The 11,714-nt window shown below is 37.2% G+C and overlaps 1 protein-coding gene across 3 annotated transcripts; it reads left to right on the top strand.

Annotated features, from left to right (window-relative positions):
• Window positions 1-1,485: 1,485 nt before the first annotated feature.
• LOC129304930 (homeobox-DDT domain protein RLT1) lies at window positions 1,486-11,390 on the top strand. Of its 3 annotated transcripts, none has more exons than XM_054944781.1 (18): window positions 1,486-2,303; window positions 2,452-2,877; window positions 3,349-3,425; window positions 4,075-4,485; window positions 4,623-4,712; window positions 4,825-4,989; window positions 5,099-5,321; window positions 5,422-5,522; window positions 5,857-5,943; window positions 6,059-6,208; window positions 6,320-6,475; window positions 6,787-6,999; window positions 7,072-7,743; window positions 7,855-8,391; window positions 8,929-9,546; window positions 9,667-9,771; window positions 9,868-10,134; window positions 10,326-11,390. In XM_054944781.1, the coding sequence occupies exons 1-18, from the start codon at window positions 2,123-2,125 to the stop codon at window positions 11,100-11,102; spliced, it is 5,256 nt and encodes a 1,751-aa protein (XP_054800756.1). In that variant the 5' UTR covers window positions 1,486-2,122; the 3' UTR covers window positions 11,103-11,390. The 3 variants fall into 3 exon arrangements, with proteins under 3 accessions (XP_054800756.1, XP_054800755.1, XP_054800754.1); XM_054944780.1 differs by having other exon boundaries at window positions 3,346-3,425; window positions 6,790-6,999; XM_054944779.1 differs by having other exon boundaries at window positions 1,487-2,303; window positions 3,346-3,425.
• Window positions 11,391-11,714: the final 324 nt, after the last annotated feature.

Here is an 11,714-nt window from a genome sequence, read left to right as displayed (position 1 = left end):
AGTCATTGCTTCTCAAGGATCTTGCATTGAACCGTTTGCAGATTGATTGAGTTTGTTGTTGACAATGATTTGTTAAGTGGGACTGTTTTCGATTGAGGATAAAGGTCTCAATGATTTCGCTAAGTGGAAGAGAGATCCTTAAAGGAGGCATTGATCTCAGTGATTAGGTATGCTACCTTAATCTCTATTTTACCCCTCTTGCATAGTATCTTTTTAGTTGTGAGCCAAATGGATGTTGTGATTTCTTATTTGAAATTCATTTCGGCAGTCCTCAACACTTCCTATTTTGTAATCTTTTAAATGTGCATAGCTTTCTAAAGTTTTTGTTCATGATTTCTTTTCTTTTTTCTTTTTAATTACCTATTCATGATTTCTCTCATTGTTGTTTTATTACATGCGATTGTAGCAAATCTCAACTTTTAAATATACTTTGAGTGATGGTATTTTAGGTGCATGCTATTTGGCCACACCATCAAGCGAGACGATGACCAGGAGAGGGAGGGAGAGGATGTTAGGTGATAATGGGCCTCATTGGTTATTAAAAGGTAATAGATGTTTATCTTATACTATGGTAGGGAAATGCTCCAAATTTAATTTTCAAAATTCAAAATGTATTAAATACAAATTTAAGGTTAAACTTGCTCATATACTTATAGTTTAGAGTTCAAATTGCCATTTAACCTAAAATAGAAAGAGTGAAATGCAATCTTTATGATTATATTTTAAAATAATCATTTTTTTTATCCAATAAAATGATCATCATTAAAAACACATAACAGATGGGAAAAAAATCAATGTTTTTGCCTCATCTTTTTTTTTTTAAAATATATATACATAAAAGAATTTAGATAAATTGGGTTTTGGAAGTTCATCAAGGTCAGCATATGCCTTCAAATTCAAAGAGTATTTATGAAAGTACTTACAAATTATCTATCAACATGATATTCATATCAATAATTAAATTTAAATCTATGACTCTTGTGAATTATGAATTAAATCCTTATCAAATGAATTAACTTTTGATAGGGGAAAAAAAAAAGAAAGTAAAGTTGTTCAGGTCCAAAATTAAACAACCTTGTTCGTATCAAAGTCCAAGGAAGAAGCCCATGAGGAGGGGACAGGAAAAAAAAAAAAAGCACATCAAACTGGGCCCAAAGAAATAAAAACAAGAAACATCGATTCGATGATCGTATCGCTAGCGGAAGATCCCGAAGAGCAGAACCAATCAGAAAGAGCCTTCAGAAACTTTTAAAGAACTCCATTCAAAACGCAAACAAAACACAGTAACTTGTAATTCAATTTCAAAGACCCTCACATCACCACGATCCCCCACACACACGCACATTAATTAAATTGACCGAAACAACAACCTCTCAAAATTGCTAACCTTAAAATTTAAAGAATAAAAAAAAAACGAAAAATCTGACAAGAAACTTGGGATAAAGGTTCATCGAAATTAGAACAACGTGTTGAGATAGAGAGAGACAGGTCAGACAACACAGATCTCATTTCATCAAATAAAAAAGAAAAAACGCAAAAAGCCCCAAGCTTATAATCAAAAGTCATCTCTTTTATGGATTTTTGTTTTTAGTCCTCGTTAATGAGTTCTCGTTTGACACGAACATTCATCACACCGTTAATAAAAAGAGAAACAAAAAAGGCAGTATTTAATATTTACGAAGGAAAAATAAAAACGAATTATGAAAGGTGGTGGAGGAATTGTACTTGTAGGAGTCAAGGGAAACTGTTGTTGGTTTATTTTTGTTTTTCGATTATTGTTATTAATATTATTATTGTTTTTCGGTTTGTTCTTTTATTCTTCAATCGTTGTTCTTTCTTTTCAATCCCTCGTTGTACGTTGATGCTTTTCTTACTTATTATGTAATTTTTAATTTTTTTCATCTCAGGATAATAATCTTGTGCTTTTTCAATCCTTGACTATTACGGAATTTTGGATTAAGAGATAGGAAGGCAGAGATGAGACGGGGTAGATAAGGGGAAAATATTGATTCTTTTCGGTAGCCCTAATTTTCTGGGTTTGGTTCCTTTCCTTGAGCGTTGGATTTCTTCCAGGGTTTGAAGAAGGAACTTTCCAGGGTTCGATCTTGATCGGCGTTCTTCAATGGAGGCCGAGGATGCTTCAGACGGGGAGAATAATCGGAAGATGGATACCGGTGATGATTACAATGACAACGATAATGGAAGTAACAAAAAAGCCCTTAATTCTAATGAAGGGCACAGCAAGCCTAAGCGGCAGATGAAGACCCCTTTCCAGCTTGAGTCCCTGGAGAAAGCTTATGCTTGTTCGTTTCACTCTCTTCTTCAATTTTTTTGATCTCCCGTTGTCTCTGTGTTTTATCTTAAATTTTAATTTTTTTTCTCAGTCTAAAGAATTTGTTTGATACGCGTTCAATCCGTTTGTTTATTGAATGGACAATTTCTGTTGATTAGTGGAGACGTACCCGTCGGAGGCGATGAGGGCAGAACTGTCGCAGAAGTTGGGGCTGTCGGATCGGCAATTACAGATGTGGTTCTGCCATAGGAGGTTGAAAGACAAGAAGGACGTGCCAAAGCCTTCACGGAAGGCGCCAGCGCCATTGCCCACCTCGCCGACAGACGAGCTGAGAATGGAGACTGAACTCGCCAACGATTATGGATCCGGGTCGGGTTCAGGCTCAAGCCCGTTCACGCGTTCAGAGATGCGGAATGTAGTACCTAGGGGTGTTCCTGGGTACTACGAGTCGCAGCAGGCTCTAATGGAGCATAGAGCAATTTCTTGTGTGGAGGCACAGTTAGGAGAACTCTTAAGGGAGGATGGACCTATTTTAGGAGTTGAGTTTGATCCATTGCCGCCAGATGCATTTGGAGCACCCATAGGTATAACACTTAGTTCTTTTTTTTCCCCCCTTACATCAAGACTGTGTAACTTATTTTCAGTTTATGCCTTGTCTTTTATATGTTTTGTTGTGCATTTTCATTCATTCATTTACTTTTTGCTTGGACTACCCTTCTCTTACGGTCTTGTATGACAATTTAACTGTTGAATGAAGTTGCATGGTTAGAATCTTCACGTTGTTCAATTACTTAGTATCATGAATATGCTATTGTTTCTTTTTTCAAGTGGTTATCTTGTTTCTCAAATTTTCTATATTATGCTAACGTTGTGGGGATTGATATTCATATACCGCATCTTTGACATTATGTAGGTCTTATTTGAGAGTAGACATGGTCGCTAGAATCAATACTTTTGTAGCATAAGTGGTTGATAAACTTTTGTTTGTTTTGCGTGCTTCTGTTTTGTTTGGCTGCTGACCATTTTGGGACTTTGTTTTTTCCTTGGAGCAGCAGTCACTGAGAAGCTGAAGCGGCCTAGTCTTGGCTTTGATAATAAAGTCTATGAAAGACATGACGTTAGATCAAATAAGGTTGGTTTCTGTTATCTGTATTTAATAACAGAATTATTTGTTAGCTGGTATGCATTTAGTTGCATCTGACTTTCGATCATTTTTTGTCATGACTGTGGTTGTGTGGGAGATAATTATGATGATTGAATATCTTTCTGAATGTTTATCCTATTTACTTCGTCCTTTATCCCTTCTGCTTTTGAAGACGATCTATTTGAATGCTTAATTAATGCAAATTCAGACTATAAAATGTGTTCCTTCAATTCATAGAAAATGTGTTACTTCCTCCGTTATTAAATATGAGCAACAAATGAAGCTGGACACACATTAAGAAACAGTTTAGTGTCTAGAAAAGTATTTTTTCTTTCCTATTTTGCCCCCTATAAAGATATGTAGTTGGTCCAATGGTTATTACTCTTCATTGAAAAATGGAGAGTTCAATGGTTATTTGAGGGTCATTTTTGTAAAGATAACGTTAAACATTTATGGAAGTTTGCAGTATTTATTATATTTGATATAAAATAATGCCCTTAATTTTTTGCTTATATTTGATGACAGAGGGAGTGATTTTTTAATATAATTTTAAAACTGCTTGTTCTGCCAGATAAGAATTTTTTACTTCTTGATTGCTTTTCTTTGAGACTTTGATTTTAATTTAGCTCCATTCCAGGCTATGACAAGGGCTTTCCATGAATATCCATTTCTCCCAAACCACTCCAGTATTAGATCTGATGCTTATGGACAATTGGCACAATCTCATTTACATGATTCAATGGATGGTCCTGCTAGAACTCCATCTTTTGTCGTAAAAAATGAACCGGTTCCCAGGATTCATGCTGCCCAAGGTCATTCGTCACGTGTTCGTCTTTCATCTCTACAAGATAAGCAAGGGCTTCCCTATCCATCACCCACCCACGATGATGATGGTCCCTCTCAAAGGGAATCTTACGCAAACCTAAATATTGGAATGAACGCTCACTTTACTGATCACCCAATTGTTGGACCAGAAAACCCTTATGCTGTAGTGGGTGGACAAATTTTCCATAGTGATGCAATATTACGGTTGGACAGGAAACGGAAGGTATTCAGGCCATCTTCAGTAATGATTATTGTATTCTTTATTGAGCATTCTTTTTAGGCTATATTTCTTCTAACATTTCTGGAGAATATTTAGTATGAAGTCTTTGCAGAGGATTTATAATTATAAGCTTTATGCAGAGTGATGATTCTAGAACTGCAAGAGAAGCTGAAGCCCATGAGATGAGAATCCAGAAGGAGATAGAGAAACAAGATAACATTAGGCGAAAGGTTGTTTTTGATTTGCATTAAATATGCTATTGTGTAGTTTATGAGTAGAATAGATGTTGAAAGGATCGATGTATCTGACCTGACTTCCTTTTATTTTTCCTCTCAATTTTAGAATGAAGAGAGAATGAGGAAAGAGATGGAGAGGCAAGATCGTGAAAGAAGGAAGGAAGAAGAGAGGTTGATGCGTGAGAGACAGAGAGAAGAAGAAAGAACAAAACGTGAGCAAAGACGTGAAATCGAACGGAGGGAAAAGTTTCTGAAAAAGGAAAACTTAAGAGTAAGTCTTTTGTGGGCCTTGTAGCCCTAGCATCTGTTAGGTAATATATAAACCTCTGAGGGTATGTAATGTATGCTACTGACCTGTACAATGGTCTATCTGCTAAAAGGCTGAGAAAAGGAGGCAAAAAGAAGAGCTTCGAAAAGAGAAAGAAGCAGAGAGAAGGAAAGCTGCTCTTGAGAAAGCAGTTGCCCGCAGAATAGCTAAAGAATCTATGGAGCTTATTGAGGATGAACAACTGGAATTGATGGAGTTGGCTGTGGCTAGCAAGGGACTTCCCTCAATTATAAATCTTGATCTTGACACGTTGCAAAACCTTGATACTTTTCGGGGTGAGTGAGCAATTGAATTGTATATTATCTAATTAACACAATTTGGTTTGGGGTGAAGGGGAATGAGGTCCCAATACTGATATTTATTTGTCTACTGTAGATTCATTATGCATTTTTCCACCTAAAAGAGTCAAGCTGAAAAGACCATTTTCCATCCAACCCTGGATCAAATCCGAGGAGCATGTTGGCAACCTTCTCATGGTTTGTTCTTATTGTCACTTTTACTTGTTCGAAGCATTAACTGTGGTTCAACATTTAAGCTTCACTTATTTAACAGTTCTTATAATCTATATCTTATTAGATTTTGTGTTTATTTGTGATCTTTTTTTAGCAGTGGCTCTTTCAGCATTTATCCTTTTATACCCTGAAATTTATAAAATATTCTTCAGTTACCTTGCTGTTATGTCAGTGGGTTTCTGGACGCACTACATTCTTTAGCTCATTTCATGTTTTTACTTTTATATATTATTTAGGCAATAGCTTGATTTGTGGCTCCTGAGTTCAATGTTTGAAAGCTTGGGTGGCTGTGTTTCAGGTTTGGAGATTTCTGATTACATTTGCAGATGTCCTTGAGTTGTGGCCTTTTACTCTTGATGAGTTTTTGCAGGCATTTCATGACTATGTGAGTAAATATGACTCTTGCTGGTATTTTAGGCTGTTAAAATGAATTATTCTGTGCATTTTCCTCCGTTTTTCACTAACTTTGTGGGTTCAATCTTCAAACTGTATGATCTTAGGATTCAAGATTATTTGGTGAGATACATGTTGCTCTTCTCAAGGTAATAATAAAAGACATCGAAGATGTTGCAAGGACACCTACAGGGTTAGGTACAAACCAGAATGGGGCTGCTAATCCTGGGGGTGGCCATCCAGAGATTGTGGAAGGGGTTAGTCCAGATATTTCCAAAATATTCTGTGCTGTTTTTTAGTCAATCAGTTGATTGCATTTTTTTTTTGGGTAATGCTGCCTTTTTAATTTATTTATTTTTAAATATTAGGCGTATGCATGGGGCTTTGATATTAGAAATTGGCAGAAGCACTTGAATCAATCAACATGGCCAGAAATTTTCCGACAGCTAGCACTGTCTGCAGGGTTTGGACCACGGCTGAAGAAAAGAAATATTACATGGTCGTATGCAACTGATAAAGATGAGGTTTGTCATCTTTCTTTATGTTAATTGATTGCCTTAATTTCAAGACTTTTGGGATTTTTTGTGTTACGTCAATACCCCATTGTTTTAATTCCAATTTTCAGGGGAAACACACAATTTTGGATATTGCTTCTATTTGTTACAGCCTTGAGATCTTGTTATATTTAATTTGAATCTTGGATGGGGGCATTTCTGTTGCCATTGAATGTTTTGCTGATGATTTGTCTGAATCTTTTTACCATCTACTGAACTCTCCGTTTTTTTTTAAAATTATGTTGCATTGACTAAATGAGTAAGGTTGCTATATGTTACAGCAGGGTAGAAGTTGTGAAGACATCATCTCCACACTTCGCAATGGTTCAGCTGCTGAAAATGCAGTGGCAAAAATGCAAGAGAAAGGTCTACTAGCCCCTCGGAGAAATAGGCACCGGTTGACTCCTGGAACAGTTAAGTTTGCAGCATTTCATGTTTTGTCTCTTGAGGGTAGCAAGGGGTTGACGGTACTAGAGCTTGCAGAGAAAATTCAGGTAATTTGTCTCTCTTAATATCAAGTGCTCCAGTAAGTTATACTCTTTGTTCTTATGCCTTTTTCCTGTCAGAAATCTGGACTTCGGGATCTGACAACCAGCAAGACGCCTGAGGCATCAATTTCTGTTGCTTTGACCAGAGATGCTAAGCTTTTTGAAAGAATAGCTCCTTCAACATATCGAGTTCGAGCTGCATTTAGAAAAGATCCTGCTGATGCAGAGGCCATTCTTTCAGATGCTAGAAAGAAAATTCAGATATTTGAAAATGGGTTTCCTACTGTTGAAGATGCTGATGATGTTGAAAGAGAAGAAGAGTCAGAAAGTGATGAAGTTGACGAGGATCCTGAAGTAGATGATTTAGTAAATCCCCTAAGTGATAACAAAACATCTGAACAGTATGATGACATGAATAATTGCTCTACAAATGGGGGAGAAAATATGACCCACGACATGGAACTTATTCAAAATGAGTTTGGCAAGGATATTCCTTGTGTTCCTGAGAATTGTTCCAAGGATGCTGCTTGCCCAAGTGCTGTAACCAGACAACGGGCTGTTGTTGAAGATTTGAATACTGGAAATCCTGAAGATAATATGGAAATTGATGAAAGCAAGTCTGGAGAGTCATGGGTTCTAGGTCTTACAGAAGGGGAATATTCTGACCTTAGTGTAGAAGAACGTCTTAATGCTCTAGTAGCATTAGTTGGTGTTGCAAATGAAGGAAATTCAATACGTCTTGTTCTTGAGGTATACTTTTGTTCCATATATTCTTGAATTTGGATTGAAGTGGCATTTGAGTCCTAGTCCTCTCTCCTTTTATTTTATTTTTAGTATATATTGACATGAAGAGCTTTACAGGATCGTTTGGAGGCAGCAAATGCTCTGAAGAAGCAAATGTGGGCAGAAGCACAGATAGATAAAGTTCGGCAGAAAGATGATAACTCTAATAAATCAGATTTTCCATCTCTTACTGCAAATAAAGTTGATACACAATATACAGGCCCTGCTGTGGAGGGAAACCAGAGCCCATTGCTCGACATGAATATTAATAATAATGAGGCATCACCCAGCCCTGCAGAAAATCAGAAAGAAGTTCTTGGTGCACAGAACATGCCTATTGAAAAACCTTCAGTTGGTCAAGATCTCTTCATAGGTCCTGACAACCCGCAGATTCTATCTGCACATGCTTCAAAAAGGTCTCGTTCACAGTTGAAGTCCTATATTGCACATATAGCAGAAGAGATGTATGTATATAGGTCCTTGCCCCTTGGTCAAGATCGGAGACGTAACCGATATTGGCAATTTGTTGCATCTGCTTCCAGCAGTGATCCTGGTGCTGGCAGGGTCTTCATTGAATTAAATGATGGTAGTTGGAGGCTTATTGATTCTGAAGAGGTGACTGTTGTTGAATTGTTGATTTTTCAGTGATTGATCCAATCCTTTCAGATTAATTCCTGTATATATTGGTTTCTATATGTTTCCCATGTTTTTTTTTTTTACCAAAAAAATTTGTTTCTCATGTTTCAGTACATGCCTTAGCGACCTGCTTGCTATATGGACACCTACTCTTTATTGCTGGTCTTAAAGGTTTCCAGTAGCAATCGTTGTTCTGGTGTTGAATCAAATCCAGAATTTTTTGAAATTGAGTCCTCAAATCATGGTTTCTAATAAAGATAACCTCTTGAGATTGAATAACTGCGCTGGCCTTTAATCAGAAGAATATCTATGTTATTTATCCCCCAAAAAAAAGTGTTGTTATTTACAAAATTTTATTGCTGTATTTTCTTAATTTAGGAAGTCAAAATATTTCTATGAACGTGAATCTTTGAGCTAGATTGTTATTTTCTTCAGGTGTCTAGGGTTATGTGAACTCGATGTATTCTTATGCTTTCACTCTAATTGTTGAAATATATTTTGTTCAACTTTATGCAGGACTTTGATGTACTTTCAACATCCCTCGATTCACGTGGAATTAGGGAATCCCATTTACGCTTAATGTTGCAGAAGATTGAGAATTCCTTCAAGGAAAATGTTCGAAAGAATGCTCAATTTAAGAAAATTGCAACCAAATCAATTAAAAATGAAGCTGATGATGTAGAATTGGTTCCTGAATGCCGTGCTGGATCAGACAGTTCTAGCAGTACTCTTTGTGGTTTGAATTCTGACAGTACATCGGAAACTTCTTCATCATTTAAAATTGAGCTGGGGAAAGTTGAGAGTGAAAAAAAAGCTGCCGTGATCAAGTATCAAGATATTCAAAAGTGGATGTGGAAAGAATGTTATAATTCATCAACATTATATTCAATGAAATATGGGCAAAGGAGATGCAAGCCACTGCTGGAAATATGTGATATGTGTTTGAATCCATATTTCTTTGAAGATTCCCATTGTAATTCTTGCCACCATACTTTTGCTACTAATAATGGATTTAATTTTTCTAAACATGCATTTCAATGTAGAGAGAAGTTAGATACCAAGGGTGTATGTATTTGGGATTCTTCTCTTCCCTTGCGGATAAGGTTGCTCAAGGCTCTGTTGGCTTGTATTGAGGTAAATTGACAATAGCTTAATATGTGTTTTTAGTGATTTTCATTTAGACTGGTTAGTTTCCAGTAGTGCGTCTTTCCTATTAATTTAATGGTTATTTTGTTTTCTTATTTTGTGTTTCAGGCTTCTGTTCCTCTTGAAGCATTACAATCAATTTGGACAGAAGAGAATAGGAAGCAGTGGGGTGTGAAGTTGAGCAAAACATCTACAACTGATGAACTCTTGCAGGTTTTATGCCATATCATTTAAGTACTAGTGTATCTTACAAATCCTCATATCATTTTGAAGTTTTTGTATTTCTAAATAGAGCAATGCATCCTGCAGCTATTGACCTTGTTGGAGAGGTCAGTACAGCGAGACTTTCTGTCATCAACCTTCTCTACAACAGAAGAAATGTTGGGATCAAGCTGCATGCCTGACAATGCTGTAAATGCTTCTACCGATACTGAATCAGTTCCTGTGCTGCCATGGGTACCACTAACTGCTGCAGCCGTGTCATTGAGAATTTTTGAGTTCGATGCATCCATCAGTTACGTACCAGCTGAGAAACATGAGCCGCAGTTTGAGGAGAAAGAAGTGAGGGAATATGCGGTGAGTTCTATATTTCCTTGTTTATATCTATAGCTAATTTACCAAGCAGGCTAGATTGAGGGTTCCCTTTACATGGGTTCCATTTTTTTATGCTTGTATTTGAGTGAGAGTGTAGGTTTAGCTGGAAAGCTTTTGTGCTGATCATATTTAGAAGTCAATCCATCTAACTTGCCTGCTTTTCTTTTCTGCAGAGGCTTTCTTCAAGATATGCTCCCTTCAAATCTGGTAGAGCTATTGAATCAGCAGAATTAGACCATGATGAATTCATCAAGGAAGACAAATCTAGTAGAAGTGTTCGAAGCAGCAATAAACGTGGACGAGGGTCTCATGATCATGGACGGGGCAAGAAGTTGTCTAGAAGAACGCAAGAGCCAAAACAGCACACCGGGCGCCGAAATGTTAGAAGTGCTGAGAATTTGGGTCGAGGATTAAAACAGCAGGGGAGAGGGACACAAGGACAACCAGGTGGACGTGGTCGCCGAACAGTCAGGAAAAGAAGAGTGGAAAAAAGGGCTGTTGAGGACTTATTGCTGGGCCACAAGGGCGTCAGTCATAGTCCCAAAATCAGTAGAGAATCATTGAGAAGTTTGGAAGAGGAATGGGATGGAGAGAAGGAGGCAAGTCCCGTCCAAATAGATGGTGTTGATAACAGTAACAGTGCCGAGGAAGTTGAATCTGATGACAATGGGCAAGCAGTGGAGTATGGGCAAGGAAACTGGGAGGTAGGTTTCAATGGTGGCAGCTCCAATAGATGGGATAGAGATTTGGTTGGAGTGAGTGATGAAGAAGTGGTGGGTGTATCTGAAGATGACAATGGCATTGAAGGAGAGGAGTTGGAGGAGGAGTTGGAGGAGGATTCAGAGGAAGAGGTTATGAGTGAGGGGGAGGATTCAGATGGTGTGGGCAATAGAATGATGGTAAATGAAGAGGGCTCAGACTCAGCTGTCTCTGAGGATTCTTCTGATTAGAACATTGGACATTTTAGTGATCAAATGAAGGTAATTGAATTGCATCCCAAGGCTGCATTGCATTTTTTTGGATAACTGCCTGAGAAGTCATCTCATGGCTTGAGTGAGAAAGGGATGAGCCTCGGGGGTAGAATTATGATGTATATGCTCCATGAAAATGGAGCCCCTGTATTTTAAAGTAGTAGAGTTGAAGTTGAGGGCCTTTGTAGCCCAGCGTCATTTTAATTTTGTTGTCCATGTCATAGATATTCATTAATTTTATAGAAATATCATACCTTTAATATATTAGCTCTGGTGGACGAAACAATAGATATATGGGGCAACTTGAACTATTCATATTAAAATTAAGAGTAAAAATGTATTTTTGCTCTTAAATTATTTGCAAAGGAGAATTTAATATCTTAAACTTTTAGTTGAAGTAATTTTATTTTTAAAGTAATTATAACATAGTAAATTTGTCTTTGATGTTAAATATCTAAAATGTTCAAGTTAATTTTGTTAGCTGTGATGCCATGTAGATCCTTGTTGAATAGTTCACTGAAAGGACACAAAGGGGAATTGGACTGATCTTCTTTTTATGCATTCTTCGATCCTCCCTAGCCTCTCCCTTGT

The sequence above is a fragment of the Prosopis cineraria genome, unplaced genomic scaffold, assembly GCF_029017545.1.
Source record: "Prosopis cineraria cultivar Desert tree isolate PC_DT_omini unplaced genomic scaffold, ASM2901754v1 PC3, whole genome shotgun sequence".
NCBI lineage: Eukaryota > Viridiplantae > Streptophyta > Magnoliopsida > Fabales > Fabaceae > Prosopis > Prosopis cineraria.
Note: the sequence above shows the minus strand (reverse complement) of the source record. Positions and strands in the feature narration are given on the sequence as shown.